At 33.1% G+C, this 22,056-nt stretch overlaps 1 protein-coding gene across 1 annotated transcript; it reads left to right on the top strand.

Moving 5' to 3' along the window:
• The first annotated feature begins 4,383 nt into the window (after nt 1–4,383).
• BBS1 (Bardet-Biedl syndrome 1) lies at nt 4,384–20,509 on the top strand. The gene is made up of 12 exons (XM_069827741.1): nt 4,384–4,522; nt 4,745–4,910; nt 8,110–8,209; nt 9,863–9,978; nt 10,961–11,131; nt 12,758–12,889; nt 14,143–14,400; nt 16,278–16,506; nt 17,504–17,662; nt 18,232–18,365; nt 19,032–19,166; nt 20,187–20,509. The coding sequence occupies exons 1-12, from the start codon at nt 4,518–4,520 to the stop codon at nt 20,358–20,360; spliced, it is 1,779 nt and encodes a 592-aa protein (XP_069683842.1). The 5' UTR covers nt 4,384–4,517; the 3' UTR covers nt 20,361–20,509.
• The last annotated feature ends 1,547 nt before the right edge of the window (nt 20,510–22,056 follow it).

Raw genomic sequence — 22,056 nt, 5'->3', positions numbered from 1 at the left:
AAGCAATGTCAGATGCATTAAATATTATGTTTAAGTTTCATTATTTTTTTCTATTTCTCAATTTTGTTTATATTGTCAGTCACTTATATGGCTGACAACACGGTTTATCTTTATATTGTGAAATTTGCCCCGTATTATAATCCGTTTTCATTTTCCAGGTCTTGTTCCAACTTCTTATCCTACTTATATCAGTATCATATATAAAATGATGTAGTTGCGAATAAATGAATACACAGTTTTATTAATAAAAAATATTTAATTTCAATTAACAAAGGAAATGGTAGGTCCTCTTATTTGCAGTGCAAAATACTAGATCTGAAAAATTAACGCCCATAACAGTATATTATTTCAGAAAATTATCCTAGTTTATATGAAATTTAAAAAATGACTCTTTTGTTGTTTTAAAATTAATGTCTGCCATGTGATAATTTACTGGAGAACCTACGACCAACTTAATATAAATTTAAATAACATAGTCTCAGTTTATTCAAAAAGTAAAAATTTTACAAAATAATTGCAGTACTCCAATTCCAGAAAAATTGTGAACATCATGATACCCATTTGAATACAATGATACACAATATAATCTTCAACTTCTGGAAAATATGAAGAAAAAATACAAAAGTACAGAAATAATTAAGTTACTAGCATTTGAAACTATAGATTTATTTAAAAAATCATAGTGGTTACACATTTTACACATACGGATTTCTAAAATAAAATAATATTGCTAGGTCAGGTATATATCGTGGTGTTGAACAGCAACCTCATATGTAAAAAAAAAAAAAACAATAATGAAGAGAGAGAGAGAGGTCTTTCCAAATCTGCATATATATCTTATGTCAAGGGGTGAATACAAACATTAGAGGAAGATATTTAAATACCCTCTTATGTCAGATATTTGTTGTTATATTTGTTCGTTATCAAGATATTAATATGTTTTTCACTCTTCTATGAAATTCAATATTTTGACATACCGGTGGTACGATGTTGCTGTTCAATATCATCAATATTATGATTTTTTTATACACTAAAACAGAACATTCTACACACTATGGCACTAAGATGGTAAATTAGAAGCTCTTAATTTCAGTGTATAACAATTAATTTACAGAACAAATTTGTTCACGAAAGTGGCCATATTTTGCGACTCAAAATTTACAATAATTCAAGCCATTGTTTCATATAACATCAGAAGAAAAGAGAGTGAGAGAATTCTATATTAAATAAGTTAATGCGAAAAGAGACAAAAATAGTTGCTTTACAATGGATACCTTCTCAGTGTGAACTGGAAGGCAGTGAAAATGTAGGCGTTTTGGGAAACAAAGTAACCATAATCCTGCAAATATTTCATTCTGAAATTTCGTATTATTTAGCAAAATTTTTAATAAAGAGAAATTTTAAAACGACAACATTAAATAATAATGAAAAAGTGGGTGAATAGTTAGTTGATACGAAACCTTAAAAAATGAACATTTAATTCTCAATTCTCCAAGAAGAACAGCAGTGTAGCTAACTTCAGACTAGTAATTATAGTAACTAGAGATGACTGTTTGTTAGCACTTTGCTTCAGAATTGAAATTTATACATCACCAAAATGTGTTCTCTGCAGGCAAGATTCATTATACTGCATTATACGGCATTATACGGCACAGCAAAGTTATCGACATTTCAGATAAAAGTATGTTCACTGGCATATCAAGCTGTTATAGGAATAGAATATTTTAATATTAAAAGTACAGTTCTCACAATTTTTTTCTCTAGCAGTACTGGTACCGTACTCAATTATTTTTTTTTTTACCTTAAACTCAGTGGAGGGAGCAATTAAAACACTCTCCCCACCCAGACATGTAGTATAAATTCCTACTAAAACGTTCAGTTCCCCAAAGAAAGGATGGGCTGACTCTTGGTGGTAGAAAGTCTATGGTCTACAGTGTGATTCACACGATAACATTCTTCGTCAGTATTTTGGAATGGCACCTGGCTGTGATGAGATCAAAAGACTGGATAAATACCTGTCTCTTCATTTCGTCTCGTAGGCTCATATGTTTGCAGGTTAAAGTAATGTGAGTTTGTTAAAAACATTTATTGTTAGTATTAAAAAGAAAAATTACCTCATTTACAATGACATAAAATCTAAATTATAACATTATTTGTTAAAACATACAGTTAAGATAAAGCAATAAACTGAAAATTCCTCTACATTTAATTTACAGTTATAGCATGAAGACGTCTGATAATGTGGAATTGTGTGCTGCTCCAGATTTCACAGCCAAAGGTCAATTGAGATCTGATAACAGAAGTGTAAAGTATTAGGGATACTGTTAGTAGTGGTGTGCATATCTGCCACTTGGTGGCAAAATAATTTTGTTAATCATTATCATTAATAGTTAATCATTATGTACCACTATTGTATTCTATAATAAAAAATGTCTTACTATTAGAAATAAAATGTAGCTAGGTGTATATTTTAATGTGTCAATGAATGATTCAGAAGGTCCAGGATTCGATTCCAGGTGTAAGCTATCCTGACTCGCTGTTTCCATGTCCCTCTTGGCACAACCAGATTCCTTCTCAATACTAATTATTAATAAAGCATTCACTGTCACTTCCCATCCATCATCCTATTGTTTATAGTGATAGGCCTGCCATCTCTTCATCGAAGTATCACACTCAGTAAAACTTGTCTTCTGTGGGTGTGATGGTGGGGCACATCATGGAGAAAGCTGAAAAAAACATAAATTAATAAATAGATAACAATACCTGTATCTCGATCTTATTCATTCCAATAGTTACAAGAGAAAAATGCACTCTACTGCAGCTGTTCTTTTTTTTAGTTGGTTATTTAACGACGCTGTATCAACTACTAGGTCATTTAGCGTCGATGAGATTGGTGTTAGCGAGATGGTATTTGGGGATATGAGGGCGAGGATTCGCCATAAATTACCTGGCATTCACCTGGTTGGGAAAAACCTCGGAAAAAACCCAACCAGGTAATCAGCCCAAGCAGGGATCGAACCCGAGCGCAAATTCAGAGCGGCAGGCAAGCGCCTTAACCGACTGAGCCACGCTGGTGGCTAGCTGTTATTAATCCATCTGAAGTAATTAATAATATTTTTTAGTGTCAAAATATAAATTAAGTGTTCCGAGGAAGAAACTTCTTCAACGAATATGTTATTAATGGAGAAAAATTCGCTCCAGCGCTGAGGATCGAACGTGGGACCCCCAGTTCTACACACTGGGTGCTCTAACCACTGAGCTACACTGAAGTTCAATCCACAACATCGGATCGAATCTTTCTCCTTTGGTTCTTTTTTTCTCTTAGGGCCTTACTCGAAGTTCAACATATTACTTACTTACTGGCTTATAAGGAACCCGGAGGTTCATTGCCGCCCACACATAAGCCCGCCATTGGTCCCTATCCTGAGCAAGATTAATCCAGTCTCTACCATCATATCCCACCTCCCTCAAATCCATTTTTCTTCATTTTCCAAAGTCTACTGAAGCTCGCTTCGAAACTAGTGAGCCAGGTAATTTCCTCATATTAACACAATAAAGCGTTACGAAGTTAATCAGCTTTTAGTCCTTCTATCTGAATAATGTAATCAATTGACTCGCTCAGTCCATTTGATCATTTTTATGATTTATACATATATATGACTTTTTTTCCCAGAGTCCGTGTATTTTCTAGACCACAACTTCTGTCGAGAAAAATAGACTTTCTCCGTGAAACAAATGATCACAGTTTAGTCTACATTAATCTGTAATGGAACTTGTACGAATGTTGCTATAAAATACTCAGAGTAAAAATAGAATACTGTTCACATATTTCTTGACGTTCCTTGAAAATTTTAGTGTATTAGTATCTAAAATAGTTGTCTTTATCTGTTTAAACTAAAAATAATAAAAAACAATAATGACAGTTTTTAAGTGTCGAATTCATTTAACTTCTAAATATTTATAAAAATCACTAAATGTGTAAAATAAAACACAATACTGTTAGAACTCTTTAACAATATAACAAATCTACAGCACGTTTTAAAGTTCACATGCCTCACATAGCGCAACAATGTCTGCTTGGTAACAGCAAACCATTCCAACCAAAATAATGACACTACAGCAACTTATAAACTCTACGATGCAGAAAACAATGTTTTCCTTACGGCTGAATTTTAAAAATTTGTTAAAATCACTATGAAACACTAATAAAACCCTTTATAAACTATATCACATGGACGCCACCCTCATATGGTTTGTATTTTACCGGTTAAGAGCAGACATTTTGTGACGTCATCTATTTACGCCGAACTATGCCGAACTGTCTACGAAATAAGGCCGAACTTCACGACTGTCACGCAAGTGTTTTCTGTTGTCATGGCAACACAGTCACGCATGCAGCACAAGCAACATGGAGGATAATATACACTACGGAAATAGTTAATTATGTAAAATGAACAAGTTTTAGCTTGTATAGTCTGTTATTTAATATCCATTTATAAAGGCAAATAAACAGCAACATGGGGTAGGATTTTTAATTTCTTGATTTTATATTACTCCCGGTATCAGTTAATTATAGTTATGTTGGCCTGTATTGGCACAGAATATTTACAAAAAGAAGATATTACTGTTTCCACTCTAATAAAATAATAAAAAGTGCATTAACTTAAACAGTTAATAAACACTATTTTCGTACACTACTAGGAGTTGTTATAAAACCTAAAGTTTTAATTATTTGTTCACTCAGTTCCAGGGGCCTCAATCCTCAGCGGTGGCTCGATGCATTTTCTGACCCTCATGCATCAATATATACATTCAGTCGATGCATGACACTTGCCGATATAAATGCAGATGGTGACTATAAACTTATCATCTCTGACCTTGGCACAGGAACAGCAAATATTAAACTTAAGGTACCTACTGTAGTTAGAATTACAGCATAGGATAGGCCTAGTAGTAATCAGAGCGTTTTCGTGTCAGTCGGCATTAAGTGTCCAATTCCATCCCAAAGTAACATTAGCTAATCTTAAGCTAAGCTAATCTTTCCTTCAACAGATAGCTATCCCCTAATCAAACCGTCTACCTTTGTCATTCAACTTGATGCTAAGCTAAAATCAAGGTGATCTAATCGTCTGTACAAGGGATAACTATTGCACTACCAAACCCTCTAATGATGTCACTGGACTAGGGACTAAGCCAAGCTAACCTAATCGTTTATACAAGGGATAACTATCGCCTCAACAAGACCTGTAATCTTGTCACTGAATTAGGTACATGTACTAAGCTGAGCCAAACTAACCTAATCGTTTGCACAAGACAAACTGCTGTGTGCAACTGCAGGTCAGTGTGTGCCATAACAGCTCAAGTTGTTACACGGATTCCCATTTCAGTGTTGATTTTCTTACAATGGGTGCATGTATATGAAACCAAAAATTCCCATTTTGTATAGATTCTTAGCAGGATGCCGTGGTCTACTTCTAATCCGAATATTGTTAGTGCTTCTTTTCTTGATTAGATTTCCCTTCCGATTCTTGTACTATAAAGTTGTACTTTCTCATTATTGTATATGAAGCATTAAGAGAAATTAGTGTAATGCAGGAAAAATTCGATTTCGAGGTTTTTATGCATCCTTGATATCGAAAAACTGTTTCCAGCATGCCAGGTAGTAGTACCATAGTCTAGTATATACAGTCACGAAGCTTGAGTTTTGAGGGTACTAGGAACAAAAGACTGTGCAGGTACTATTTCGCATTGTCTGTAATGAGGCGATAGTAACGATCCTAGTGGTTAGCAACTATCTATGGATGCATATTTACTACGTATTGAGCTTCGCGACTGTATATACTAGACTGTGCTAGAACCGTAGGTCTAGTATTTTGTTTAACGACGCTTTAACTTCAGAAGCTATTCAGCATCGAAATTCAGCATAGAAGAGAAATGTCGACAAATTTTGCCTGGTGCCCTCAAAGAGACAGGCTCCTTTTAAGTCCCATAAATCTACTACATAGGACCCACAGCTTTACTTTCCTCTCGGAGGAAACCTTGCAAACGATTTTAACGTCTACAGCAGAGCAGAATTCGTGAACTTCAAACTGAACAGCTAATTTGGTAGGCCTAATCAATATACCTAGGATTTTAAATCACTAAAAATTTGTGCATAGGCTCCTAAAATAGACTCAGAAAATTTATAGGGAAATAGGATCGTAAAATAATAAAACAGGCACTTAAAATATTGTCTCTTGAAAATACTATTTCAATATTTGGGCAATAATGTATTGCTAGGAAAAGTCATATTACGATTTGTATTTGTAGACAAGTTCTAATAGTGATCTACAGTTTCATCAGGTTCAAATATTTGTTGGAGCCGGTAAATCAGTTAATTCTTTATAGGCAATTTTAAATAAAGGATGTGTAATTCGAATGCATTTATTCATTAATTTATTTGTAGTAATCATCCTAGTGAAATATTTGTAATTTTTATTACTGCAATTAGCGTTAAAAATAAATAATATGCTAATATAATTTGTTGGTTGATTATAGGCGTATAATTTTATTAATGAATGTATTATTTTATTTTCCGCTATATAAATATTTTCGTGAAATATAATTTCTGTATTGTTAAGAAACGTAAAAAATTATATATTACAGTTATATGAACACTAATAAATATAATATAATTATTAAAGAAATTAGTAATAGACATGTTTCGGAAATGCTTCTCCATCCTCAGTGACTATTTACCATGACGGCTGGTTCAGGTGATCGAACCACGTTGTTGCTTGGCCGTCGTATTAAATAGTCACTGAGGATGGAGAAGCATCTCCGAAACATGTCTGACTATTACTAATTTATTTAATAATTATATTATATTTATTAGTGTTCATATAACTGTAATATATAATTTTTTAAGTTTCTTATCAAATCTATGAACACTGTATAATTGGCCTAACATGTGTGGTTTATCTTTGAATCTGTATTGTTACTTATTGAATTTTAGTTATGAATTGTTATTAATATTAATATGATTATAATTAACTATTAATAGTATTATTTTTATTGGTATACAAAATATTTAATTTGATGCTAGTCTTGTAACATAAATAAATGAAACTAAGTAATTGATTAACTAGCGGACTTACTCGTGTTAATTATGTAAGTCTGTGCGGCTTACAGCTGTTTCGGTGCTTCATCACACCATCCATGAAACTAGTGTACCACCTAGAAAAAGAAAGAATAATATGTATGAGAATCAAAATCATTGTGATAACAAGCCCTCAAAATTATTTCTCTCCCCTTCTATTCTGGAACATGGTGCTCGAATTTAAATTAACTAATAAAAATAATAAACCATTGACTTAAAACTTTTATTCAGATTAAATTATTAAATCACCAAATAATGACACAAATATTAATTATCAATAATTGATAACTATTAAAATATTTAATAGAACGCTGACAAATTATGGAATCAAAAAATTAAAACACTTTCCTTCACAACTTGCTTTGCATTATTCAGTAATATTGTCCACTTTCAAGCTAGTTGTCTTTTGTCCATTAATATAATTTTGTAAGCTGGAAAAGAATGATCTATATAAATAGAGCTTAACTTAATTTACATTTTTCATTTACATTTATTATCACTGCTTGTACTACTATAGCGAATATTAGCCATTAATTTAAAAAATAAAAAGTACTTGCAACTTGAGGGGGAACTTTAGCTCCATTACTCCCCCTCCCACCCATGGCTGCGCCACTGGTCAGTAAGAACAGCTGCCTAGGTAACACAGATGTAATAGAATGTGCATTGTTGAGTTTAAGAGAGTCTTATTCTTGTTGTAGTAAAGTTATAAAAGTTAACAATTTTTTTAATATACGAAAATACACATTTAGGTACTAAAACAGTAAAATAGACATTAACGACTAAGATAGGTATTTTAAAGTACTATAAATACGTATTTAGCTTCAGTTTAATTAAATTTGGTTATGAATGTTTGTAGAATGTAAACCCAAAATGTGAATGGATATTTTTGTGTCCTCTTTTTTTCCAACTGAAGCCATTTGTTCTATTTTTATCTGTGCATATCTGGTCACTCTATTTATTTTGCTTCACAGGTTTATAGGGGTACATCTCTAATGTCAGAAAGCACCCTAATGGATGTTCCTACTGGTGTAGTTACTTTCCATATGGATATGAATGAACCTCGAGTGCCTGGTAAGCAATTGTAATAACTAGTGAGTAATTCACGTGCTAATTGGAGTATGTTTGTACAGACTGTAATGAGTCATAATGAATAGGGGCCTATTTCACAAAGTATAGACTTACTTACTTACAAATGACTTTTAAGGAACCCGCAGGTTCAGAATTTTGTCAAGAGGGGGTCATTAATATATTTTTTACAATTTACATTATCGATATTTTTAATTTTGTGTATTATTATTATTATTATTATTATTATTATTATTATTATTATTATTGTGACGGTATATTATTAATATTATACTATGTTCTAATAGGACATATTCTTATAAAATCTTTGAAACGTAATTTTTTCACAGCCATCCAGATTTTTAACAAATTTTAACTCTTGTTTAATCTTGTATAATAAAAAATGCTTGTGTCATTATAACACTTACACAAGAAGTTTATATTTAAAATATGAACTGTCAAATGCACAAAACATTAAACAAACATTTCACAATAAAGTCAGAACTCAAACTAATGAACGAGTGAATACCACTCTTAAAATGAGTTTAAAATCAACAATGTACAATATTTTACATCTGCACTGCAGAATATCAAAACAACATGTTTCACGACAAGTTCAATTTCATATTGTGTTGGCTTCATTTTATTACTAGGTTGATACTAGGTGGTAGGTCTCTATAAAATAAAGAGCATTGTTATAATTCGAATGTGCCGCAACACCAAGCACAGAGATTATATTGAAGGGGGGGGGTTGGAAGACTATGCCTTAATTCGATGTAGATTTTGTTACTCTGTAAATGAAAAACTAGAGAAGGGAGAACGATTATGAATTAAAAAAATACTTAAGTCTAAATATGTCATTTAAAAAAAGTTCAAGGGGGGAATCAAACCCGGTAAACCCCCCCCCCCTTACATACGCCTCTAGTGTGAATGCATATGTGTAAGGGGTAGTTTTGCAGATACCTATAGTCTCTCCTACCTTAATGCATCTTCTATTTCTCGCAGTACACCCTGTTTTCACATATATTCTGGCAACCGAGCATCTAAGGAATAACTGAAACAACTCAATCTCATCTTCCAATAGTTCTGTATGGTAGGACTTCTCTCTCACAAGCTTCTTGTAATGCCCTGGAGCACTGAGTTACATTTTTTTCCTCTTGCAAATTGGATTTGAACATTTTTAGGGCTGTATTACTACAAATCGGTAATAGTCACTATATTTACAAAATATGGTTACTTCGAGACTTTCAATGTTGCAGATTTATAAACAATCGCTGCTCTAGTAAGATTCCAATGATCGCTGCTAGGAGCATTGATTTACAGCATTGTTGCCATTACTTATCGAATGCCCTAGTATTTTTTAATTCAGAAATAGTAACCAGTGGAGCTATTTGCTGGCCTGTAAAGTTGACATTGAGTGATCGATGCATATATTTATATCACCTATTGTAAGACTGTGAACAAGTGCAGAATTAATTGCTAGAAGCTCAACATCTAAGATTGAATGGTATATAATATAATTAAGTATTCAAGTATTCAGATCAAACTTCTTGTTTCTGTGTAGCAATTATGGCAACAAATAGCTTGTTTTCATTACATAATAGTTCTAGAGTTGACTGAATTACCCTTGAGTTAATTGTGGAAATTTCTCTTTCTTAGCTGTTGCAGTTGCTTCAGGATCTAACATATTTGTCTACAAGAACATGAGGCCTTATTTTAAATTTTCACTTCCTTCTATGGATGTAAATCCTCTGGAGCAAGATTTGTGGTTGGAGGTATGCATGTTTTTTTATATATTTTTTATGTAATAGACCAAGAGAGTGAAAATGAGACAGAAAATCAAGTTTAATTTTTGGAGTGTTAGCAGATTATGAAAAATTGCGAAAATTATTATAATCTTCAAGCTGAATATGAATTTTAAAATTCTGCCTCCTTTATTAACCTTAAAATGAAGCAAAAACAGTACACTATGGGATAAATACTGTAATAAACAGTATTGTCCTAGTAACTAAGAAAGTGGCAGGATTGGAAGTACAAAAATAATACACATCGACCACTTTTACATGTACCTGTACTGCAATCTGTGGCTTGACATCCTTTGAAGGGCCGAAACTGACCAGCCGACTGCTGGTCTCACGTCCACATACCTCAGAAGAGGTGAACAATCATCCAACCAGTACAGGAGTAATGTGTAGTCAGCACTGTGAGGACCCCAAATGTTAGGCTGACTTACGAAACCAGATTTAGCTCTCCAGATTCATCATATATTTCTTCCCCCATGGGGACTCGAAGCAGTGCTCATTCATACTACTAGTCCAAGACATGACACCTTAAAGTATGTAGTCATAGCGCAGAACTGTACATACTGATTGAACCTAATGTCATTAATTTCAGGGGGTTATTCTTTGAGATATTTCAAACAAAAGAGTTTAATACAATTTTGCTCGTTTTTGCTTCCTTTTCGAGATAAAACTTGTTTTATATGAAACATTTCATAGCGTGTTTTGCGAAAGATTGAATTTCCAATATTCTCAGCCGAATTAAGAGACCAGTGTATTATGATAATAAATGATTGAAAAAATTTTAGTTTTGACCTTTAAATGTGCAGAAATTTGATCCAGACAAATGTAAAATTTCGTTCCACAAAATAATTTTTTAGTGTCCAAATTTTATTCTTCCAAAACATACTTGCCAAATCCATTATCTGTATTCATATTTATGTAAGAAAATAAAGTAAATAAAATTATATTACTGCAGGTTCGGAAGAAAGAGATGGAAGTGGAAGTATTTTATGAATTACTACAAAATCTACGCCAAGAACTTGGTTTCTCTAACATGACGTCCCGCTCTCAACAATTATTAATGCTTGATCATTCCAAATGGAGAAGTTTTGTTGATCAATTTAAAGACATACCAATTAAGAAACAGGTATAGTATATTAATTGTTGTATATTAAGTTTTCATTCGTGTTCTGTTATATAGTTCCATATTTCTCGATTTTCCTAGGATGCAAGGTGGCAAATGAAAGAGCTGCAACAAGCCGTGCTTTATTACCCAACCAACTGCATTTCGTTGGTTTTTCCTATAAATACATATATTTTTATCTTGCATGTCTAACTGCGTATATTAGTATCTTTTCCTTACTGTACGTGATTTACTATGTATATGGTATATTATAATTTTTCTGCGAATAAAAATCAGTATTTTCTGATTCTGCAACATTTTCAAGAAATGTAACAAATAACACGAGAAATACATGTGTGTTGAGTTACTAAAATGGCAACAAGTTGGTGAGCTTTCCACATTCAAGAATAACACAGTTATGCAATCGATGTTAATAGAAATGTCCACAGCTATCACTCAGATACTAAGCACTGATGTCACATCCAGTGGTCACAGTGTTATTTTTAAACTTAAATTGAGACTGACACGGGGTAGAATTGACAACTAGAACCATGGACCATGATTTAAAGTGTCATTATGCCAACAAAGAAATGTTTTTATAACCTTCAACTTAACATCCAGTTGAAATAATTCCGATAACTCTTACTATATCTTAATAGGCAATTTGGTGTTCCCAAGAAATTAGTTCGATTAATTAAAATGTGTCTCAGTGAAACGTATAGCAGAATCTGCATAGGTCAGTTTCTGTCGGATACTTCTCCAATTCACTGCTAGCTAAAGCAAGGAGATGCACTATCACCTTTACTTTTTAACTATGCTCTAGAGTATGCCATTAGGAAAGTCCAGATAATAGAGAGGGTTTGGAATTGAACAGGTTACATCAGTTGCTTGCCTATGTGGATGACGTGAATATGTTAGGAGAAAATCCACAAACGATTAGGAAAAACACGGAAATTTTACTTGAAGCAAGTAAAGAGATAGGTTTGGAAGTAAATCCCGAAAAGACAAAGTATATGATTATTTCGTGACAAGAATATTATACGAAATGTAAATATAAAAATTGGAAATTTATCTTTTGAAGAGGTGCAAAAATTCAAATATCTTGGAGTAACAGTAACAAATATAAATGACACTTGGGAGGAAATTTGTATGAAATGTATATTATACATTTAAAAAGGGTATAATTTCAAATAGTACCGGTACTTCTAGTAAAAATGTTTAATTACATTAATCATGATTGATAATATTATTAAAGCAAATAAATCAGTTATATCAATAATGTCAGTGTTACTATTTACTGCTTACTATAAATTTTATTTTCTTGACAGAAAGACTTTGGAAAAGATGGATCTCTGCTATGTCATTGCTGGAACAGGCTGCCACAGCCTAATCCATGTAGTTTATGATGATGATGATTATTATTATTATTATTATTATTATTATTATTATTATTATTATTATTATTATTGTTAGAATATACTTTAGCAATTTTAGTGCATAGTTGCATGCATATTTTGAGGTATTAGTGCATTAGTGCAGTCTATGGATCATTAAGACCAAAGCGAATAGTTTAAGATGAATGAAAGGTAATAATGGTCTTTGTACAAAACTTCATTTATATTTGTAAACGGTCTGAACTTTCTGTTTCAGAGTGTCATAACATGTATTACAACGCTGAAGAAGTCCATGACAGAAGAGGATGCTGCATCATGTTTGGTAGTGGGGACAGAAAATAGTGACATGCTCATTTTAGATCCTGAAGCATTCACAATTCTTGAAAATGTAAGGAATAATATGCTGATTGTTTAAATACATTACTTTCCTTTTGATTAGAGGCTAAAGAAACCACAGCTCAGAAGCACTTCAAACTGGGAAGCTTAAAACATAAAAAGAATAAAAATTTGTAACAAAAATCAGAATCTGGGAAAGGGGGAAAAAAATACACCGATTTTATTTTTGTTTGAAAGTTGGCTCTTTTAGTGGGAAATATAATATAATATATCTCATAATATGTATTCGAAAACTTAACTAACTTTATCTTTTTTGACAAAAATGCTATAACATTTCAAAAACCTGGTTCTATTATTGTATTCTATACTGCTATCTCACTTTTACCAATTTTTGTGCAAAGCTTAATGTTGTTTAGTTATTTTCTACGTTTTCATTTTGTGACATTTATCATAACTAACATGTTTGTTCAAAAAACAAGGAATAAACGAAATGCAAGTCAGTGTTAATGTTATATTCAATAGAGTACTCAGAAAGTTTCCTGTTATGAAATTTCAACAGTTACATTTATACATCTTGATTACACACTTTTATCACTTAAGATTTGTTATAGAAACAACTTTCCTGTGTTAATGAGAAGTAAGTTGGTAAATTACGTTAATTGTCTAGTTTCCGGTTCACTTTTAGCCATCTTCAGAGCTAGCGAGGGCCTTTCTTGTTCCCGGTTTCTTGTGAAGTTGCTTTGGTGGTGGGTTCGTTTATGTTGTGTAGTGTGGAGTCAAGTAGGATGTAGGTTTTGAAATTTAATTGTGTATTGAGGATATGTTGTGGATGTGTTTTTGTATGCTTGTATATTTTGTACTGTTCCCATGTATTTAAGTTATGGTTTTTTGGTTGAATATACTGTACAGGATATCCATGTCTGTTTCTATGTTGCTGTAGTTGTGGTTGGTGTTTGTGATGTGTTATACGTATGTGACAGTATTGTGTGATTTTGTTATGAGTGTGATGTGTACCTTTTATCGTCTTTGAAAAATGATCTCCCAGTTTTCTGATGTAGAAGTCGTTGCAACTATTACATGTTAATTTATTTACTTCTGTTGTAATATCTTAAGTTAAATTTAAGACCATACTAAATACAACACAGTTTTATTATTTATTTACTGGACTGTTATGATGTGACAGAGATGACTAAGATATTTAAAACTTAATTTGTGTGCTGCATTGTTATTGACTTTTGACTTCACGCCAGTACACATCATGTAACTAACTGCATATTGTAACTGTTTCCTTTATTGCTGCTTCAGATGAATCTGGGAGGACAAGGAAACCCCATCTCTGCTGGGGTGCCGGTCCATGTGGGAGCTACAGGACTGTATGATGTTGAATTCCGGTTAATAGTTGCAAGTCGTGATGGCTGTGTATACCTGATACGTCGAGGATGGATCCAAGCTCGAACTCTGATGCAGCTGCCGGCACAATCAGTCGCCATGGTTATATTACCTGAAAACAACAGCATCGTCCTTGCTCTCATGAACGAGACCTTACATGGGTACACCAAAAAGGTACAGCTATGGAAGTCTTGTCACCAAAGTGACAAAATGAATCATCCCATAAAAATGAGAGAAAAAAGAGAATAAAATGTTTTTCAAAAGCAAGAGGTAATTTTAGTTTCTCATTTCTCCTATCTTTGTGGTGGTCTAGTGGCTAGAGCACTGGAATTATAATCCTATGGACCCGGGTTCGATCCCCGACATTACTCCGATTTATAACTTGTGTTGGACAAGCCTGTGGTCCAGGTAACACAGGAGTTTCTCTCAGATTCAGTTCCCTTATCATAGCTGTAGCATAGATCAGCCTCCTATGGTGCACCCAGACAATGACTCTGTCGATAAATTATTGGTCTACACAACTGGCTTCATATGGGTGAATGGTGAATAGTCAAATACCCGACATTAGTTAAAAAAATATATATTTTTTGTTCTGCAGTCTGACGTAAGGGGAAAGAAAATGCCTCAAAAGTAAAGTATAATAGCAATTAAAACTCAATGAGAGAATTTTGGACAGAAAGCTCAGACATGTCAAACCTTGTATTTAATGTAGCATCTCTTCAGTGACGGTTCCTCGGGGAAGGGAAGGGAGAAACGTCCTCCTCACATTTTCTTCTTTTGAAAGTAAATACCAAATAAAATATGTGCCTTGAAATTCGAGGAAGATTCGATAGTTTTTAAGTTCACAGCTATAAGAAAAACTCGGTTCATCGAGTTTTAAATGACGCGCGCTCATGTGCTGTAGAAAACTGTGAGAAAGATGCGAGATTGTCTGTGTTGAGGAAAGGCACTCCATTCCTCCTCTACTGCAGTTAACACACATAGACAACAGCACACTAGCGGCCAGAGAAAGAAGCAAGTTTTAAAGCAAGTAAATGAACGGAGAGGGAGGAGATCCTCCTCTGAATCAGCGCATGGGCGGGAAATAGAAACTGACTGGTCATGCAGCAAGCTTGCTACCGCTGCCACCTAACGATGCTGCATTCAACCAGACTATAACACATCTAGGAGACACAACAAAAACAGTTTTAACGCAACGCTATGAAAGACACCATGTAAACTTTTTTTTAATTATAAATCAAAAATATTATTCATTGCACTTTACATAGGCTACTATTCATGGTTTGAAACTTTCGTAAATATTTGAAAGTTAAAGTCGGGTTTATGTAAAACAAAGAGGAAGTAGTTCTACGTAGTTGACCCCTGAAATTCACTTCTATTCATTGTTTACTAGATAGGGCAACAGCCAAGTTGTCAGTTTTGTACAAATATATTTGAAACTGAAAGTAGGTACTCCAAACTACATCATTTTTAACATAAAAAATTAATTGGCCACCGGCAGCTTTGAACAATAATTATAGTATGACTTTACAAGAACTGACATTCTTCAAAAGGATGTGATACTGAACTTGTAAAATGTACATGTGGCAACACAGGCCACATGGGTGGGTGCAGTGTTCTCGCTTTCCTCAGATTATTTTCCATTCCCATTTCCATTTCCATAAAACGGTTCCGGTTACGAGTTAGTAGCTAGTCTCTTCCAACACGTGTGATGCTGTAGTGTGCTCGAAAAATGCTACGAGGTTGTGAATTTCCTTGTAATTGTTAATTTGCGCAATTATTCAACAATGAATGGAAGTGAAAACATAATATATTTTGGACAATTTAGGAAACTCAGTTTACAAGAACAGATTATTGCTATACAGAAGGGAAGGCCAACCCCAACACTACCTGGTCTTACATGTATGCATGTAGGCTAATTTGTAGCATGTTTCATTCAAGAAGGTGTCCTTTCGTGCTGTTAACTTCTTTCCTCCTCTTAAGAAATATGCAGGAGCCGCCACTGCATCTCTTCTGTTTATGTTATTCATAGTGATTATTAAATTCCATAGGGTAAGAAGCAATGGGAAATCAAACTACCCAGTGCTGCGACTGCAATGACTTCTATACCACTGGCTCATCAAGGCCTCACGATGGTGGCTGTGGCCCTCACAGGCGGGACTGTCAACCTGTACTCAGGTCGTCAAGTGATGGACACTATCGCAGCTCCAGATACAGTGTCAGGATTGCTGTTTGGGAGATTCGGCCAGGAAGATCACAGTTTGGTGCTCGTTACAATCAGTAAGATGTGAAACTTATTTTAAACTCGGTAATACTGGAACTGGACACTGTAATAATAATAATAATAATAATAATAATAATAATAATAATAATAATAATAATATTCTGGTATTTTAACTGTCATTAATGTTAGCAAATTGATCACTCATGAGATTAAGATACTGTGAGGCAGAAGTAAGGTTACATAGGAAAATTTTCTGTTTTTTTTTTTCTTCCACTCTGTTCAGTGATGAAGCCAATTTCTACATTAATGGCAAAGTCAGTAAGCAAAATTGCCAGTATTGGTGTGATTCCCAACCTCAATTTGATGGATCTGTCCAAAATGCAGGGGGCAGGAAAGCTGATGGCTTGGTGTGGATATGAGGAACAACATTTGTTGAGCCTTTTTTTCATCTAAGATAATCTCACTGCATGAACATGGAAATTTTCCCGACATGTTTTAACAAGATGGTTTCCCACCCCATTACAATCATCAAGTTCGTTCATGGTTAGATGAAGAGTTTCAGGAAGGTGGAAGGTTAAATGGCCACCACGGTCGCCAGACTTAACATCTAGATTTTTACACTTATGAGGATACTTAAAGTTCATCGATTATGCTGAGAAAATTAACAGCACGGACCACCTCAAAAAAATGAATACAGAAACCATGTCACAAATCACCCCCACCATATTAACATATGTTCTATGCAATTGGGAGCATCAAATTGAGGCTTGCATTCAAGCAGATGGTTCCCATATTGGACATAATATACTATAGTTGTTACTATGTAACCTGACTTATTTCCTCACCCTGTATTTGATAAAAATGAATACCTACTGAAATCACCCAAAGAGGAAATAAATTTAGAAAGACCCATTATAAGATGGAAGATTCTGTAATGCGTAGAACCAATAACAGGCTTAACAAGTGATAGGATGATGATATGATGGCGATAACGAACGATATTAATCTTAATCTTATTTGATGATGATGTTTATATTAATATTGTTTGTTTAGGTGGTCATCTGCTGGTGAAAATTTTGAAGCGCACAGCCCAGTTTTCTGCCCAGTCAAGTGGCGCAGGAATGGTACCACCCCAACAAATAAAAATGCTTGTACCAAAGAAAACTAAACTCTTTATGGAGCAGACACTTAGGGAAAGAGAAAGTGCAGTTGGTGAGTTGTGTTCATTTAATTTAAGTGATTGATGTCTAGTTCTTAGCTGTTTGGCATTGCTGCCAACTGTCATCTTGTAACTCAGTAGTGCTGAGTAGGGTTAATAATAAAAGAAAGATCTTTACAAATCAGTATGTGGGATCCATGCATTAGTAAATTCTCTTTACATAAATCACAATTTGGTGAAGCTATTTATAATTTTGTGTTGGTAATTCATTTAAATAATATAACAACATCTAATAAACGAAACTCAGTTTTACATAAGGGTGTAAGTATTATATAATTTGCTTATAAAAAGATTTTATGTTTCAAATTATAGTACATTCAGATTAAATGGAAGACAGTTTTTACTAAAGCATTGTTTTATAGTGTAAATAAGTGTTTAGAATACTTTGAATTATCTTGATGAAACCATTATTTCTATATGGAAATTTTTGGTGAAATAAATAAAAAAGTAAAAATATTGATTGAATAACCACTCCTGTTCAGTATGTATGAAGCTTTATTGCTTATTTGATTTACAATTATATAAATTCAGAATTCTAAAACATGGTCATATCTTTTTTCAGCGATGCATCAGAAATTTCAACATGATTTGTTTCGATTGCGACTTAACACAGCTCGTGCTTGTGTGAATGCTCTTCAGGGATGTAGTAATCCCTTCTCAACCAATATTCAGGAACCGCTTGTAATGTCAGCACAGGTACAGTTTGATTCAATGTTCTGATATCAGTAATATGTAGAATATCTTACAGTAGATGTTATTAATAGTATGTCAGTGACTTTTTACAAAAAGATATTACCAATAATGGTAATAATCATCATGCTACTACTTCTTCCACTCCCGAAGATATATAATTATGCAGAAATTGTTACTGTATTTAGAAACTGTAATCAATAGTTGTACGAAGTTTTAATTTTAACCTTGATCAGCTGGGAATAAGACTAGATGTTGAGGATCCCATTTCGTTATTATGACATGTATAAGAGCCTTGTCCCTGAATAAGAGGGCTTCAGGTAAACTTTTCTGGCTATTTCTCGCCAATGTTCAAACATTAATTAGTACGATGAGCCCATAGCAATGATCTAAGTGCATGAAGGTTTGTGTGTATTATTTGCAAAAGTTGTTCACATATTTGAAGATATTGAATTTTCTACTATCTATTATCTTTTATGATTCATAGTAGGTATTAATCTAAATATTTATTTTTATTGAAAATTACACATAAAATTAATTCAAATTCGTTATATGAAGTTCTGTTGGGTATAGTATTATGTGTATATAAAAATCACCATAGCATATCTATTGCACATAACATAATTTAATTGTTTTGCTATTTTCATAATTGATTTGAGTCTTTTGTTGCAGGTGTCAGGTTTTGGGCCGACGTTTAAAATTCATATTTCTCTGAAGAACATGTCACAGTCAAATCCAATCAAAGATCTTGCTATTACTTTTCATTGTGATGATAAATTGTATATTATAGAAAAACCTTTCATTCAGGTAAGTTCAATGTACAACTTTAAAGGAAATTATAATAATCTAAATATGTGTCTTTAATTACTCTGTTTTTCATTTCAATATTTATTTTAATTTAGCCTACGGTAGCTTCATTAATATGTTTTTCGTTGCAATATATATTTTAATTTAACTTTATTCCTACTGTCCTTCCACTGGTAGATATTTTAAAGATGACAGAGTAGTATAAAATATTACAGAAAAATTGAATAGTCTTCAGTAGTACAGTGTTCACCCAGCTGGAGCAGTGCATTGAATGCATGACCTTGGCTTGCACATCACGTGACAGGGTAGGGATCCACAAGAATGGGAAACCAAAACTCTCTCCAAGTACGTGACATTGCTTCTTAATTCAACATTCCAAATAAGTTTGCAAACCCTTACAGTTAATATGGGGAACTAATTTTTATATTTGTCTGAGATTTATATGTGCAGTTAGGGTGTGGCAGAGGTTTCGATACGACATCATTAACGGTTCCCCATTAGAATATAAATATCTAACAATTATAATTATGACAGTATTGTGAAATAAAACAACAACAACAAAATATACATTTGGAAGAAAAAATAAAACAAATTGCACAAAAATGAAATTTTGTACGAAATGGCTGTGGAATACAGTATTCAATTTTTCTGTAATCTTTTATTAAAGTTTTAATATCGAAATCTTACATTTAGTATAAGCAACTGCTTATCTGTCTACTGTGAAAATTCAACTTCATGCTCCAATTGAGGGGAATCTTTGATATGGACTCATTAATACTTCCCTTGTAAGTACTTAAAATTATGTTTTACTTGTGTTTGTCTTATTTTTAGTTAGAATTTTAGTTTTATGTAGAATGCTTCTTAGCTGTCACTATTTTTTTTTTGTCTTCAACAACATTACTTAAAGAGTGGAATGCTTTTTTTAAAACCATCTCGCTAATAAGATCTGCTCTTCATCATATTGTTTAATTTATTTCATAAAATAGTTTCTTGTTTTCATAATATATTTTTTTTTTCTAGGTACCCATGTTAGTGCCAGGTTTATTGTACAGATTTGAAACTGTGGCAGAATGTATAGCAGAGATTGGAATGTCTGATCAAGTACGAGTGTTTATCATAAAGATAAACCAAACACAACCGATATTAGCAGCCATTATAAACATGCCTATCAGCGACATGTTGACTTTAGTTTGAGGAGAAACATCAGGTACTCTTTGACAATATTAACAGGTGTTTCTATGCTAGCAACTGTCGAACTGAAAATAAATTATTGCTGTATCTTGATGTTACATTATTACAGGCCGTACTTACAGGACAGTTTCAGGGCATCTTAATAAATGAATGTATATAAATATTCTGGATGACCTTGAAATAATGCGACAGAATTTTAGATGCCGTTGTACATACAAATACTGTACAGTGCGTGAGTCTTGTTTCCTTATCACAGCTTTGTTATGAGTTCCCCTTACGCATCTTAAGCTGTGACCTTCTGCATCCAAGCATGCTTCATAACATTTCCAGACATTTTCTGTACTTTTTTTTTTCCGGATATTTTCCTTCTTCCTAACTAGATCGTCTGGGAACAGAAACTACACTACACGAGCTTTTCACGGTTTTTTAACTTCAACAGTATAGTTGTGTGTTGATCTGAGACAATCCTACTTGCTAAGCTAACTGATGTAAAGATTTTCGAAGGCTTTATTTTGATTGGAAACCTATTTCGTCTAATTTTTCTTCTGTTAAGCTCCATTTATTCACTTGAAGCTTCTTATTTTGAACTGAGCCTGCCTCATTAAGTTTTTTTGTGTATTGTTGTCTCAGCTGGCACAAAAGAATCCGAAAATTAAAGGCGGAATTTTTGGCGATACTTTCTCCACAAAGATTTTCTTCGCAAAAGCATTGAAAATAAAAATGTTTTACTCTTTATTCACACATTTAACACTCAATATTGAAAACTCGAAAGCAGTTTCCTTGAACACTCAACAAAATACTGAAAACTAAGCAAACGGGATCTGTTACGAGGGTAAACAGAGCTAAAAAACGTAAAGCAGATACAGGCTCACAGCTGATTGGTTTCCTTGAACCATGGTGGCATTTCATCTTGTCCACTATAGTGTATATATTACACACTTAAAATTTAATGCTATATGCAAGTATGCACTTTTGTATTTGCATAATAAATACTGTTAATATATCTGCTTCAACTCACAGCATACAGTAAAGTCTGCGTGTGCTTTTAAATATCAGTGGTGATTATCACATTAATCCGTCCATTATTTGAATGATTTTTATATAGACTTATTATTAAATTTAACGACAAAATAACAAATCAGTTCATTTAATTGGTAAGTTGTTGTTCTTTTTCTTCCTCTTTGTGTGCAGTGCCTTAATCTATATAGATTATCTATATTATCTATATCTATATATGAGTGGTATTTGTTTATAAAACTGGTAAATATTAGGTGTCGTTAAAATCCGTCCATCATCAGTATTCTCTCATGTTAGCAAATATATGGACGAAACTGAAAACAGTAAATGCTTTACTAAAAACTTTGAAATTACTTGACAATTTGAGCCTTAATAAAATGTTTATGACAGTATAAATTTTTTCTGAGTAATATTTTTTAATTCAGATTTTCTTTGCTAATTTGTTCAGTTCCTTATAATTAAGTGTTTTCATAAACTATTAATACAGAATTGGAAAAGACCTAATATTTTACTTTCATTAGAAAAAAAAATTATAATTCTGTTATAATGCAATAAATCAATACTCATAACCTGCAGATTTTTTTATGTTCATTGTTAGGGAATCACTGTGTAAGGAGTGCTAGTGAATTATATTTGCTAGGAGTTTGTTCTTTAAAAGAACTGGAGTACATTGTGTGACACT

The sequence above is a fragment of the Periplaneta americana genome, chromosome 6, assembly GCF_040183065.1.
Source record: "Periplaneta americana isolate PAMFEO1 chromosome 6, P.americana_PAMFEO1_priV1, whole genome shotgun sequence".
NCBI lineage: Eukaryota > Metazoa > Arthropoda > Insecta > Blattodea > Blattidae > Periplaneta > Periplaneta americana.
This window is presented reverse-complemented; position numbering and strand designations above follow the sequence as displayed.

Bases quoted from the DNA above. Each gene is read 5' to 3' on its own strand.
- BBS1 (XM_069827741.1), top strand. The intron at 11,132-12,757 runs GTATAGTATATT...TTTCTGTTTCAG, and splicing joins ACATACCAATTAAGAAACAG to AGTGTCATAACATGTATTAC. The intron at 17,663-18,231 runs GTGAGTTGTGTT...ATCTTTTTTCAG, and splicing joins GGAAAGAGAAAGTGCAGTTG to CGATGCATCAGAAATTTCAA.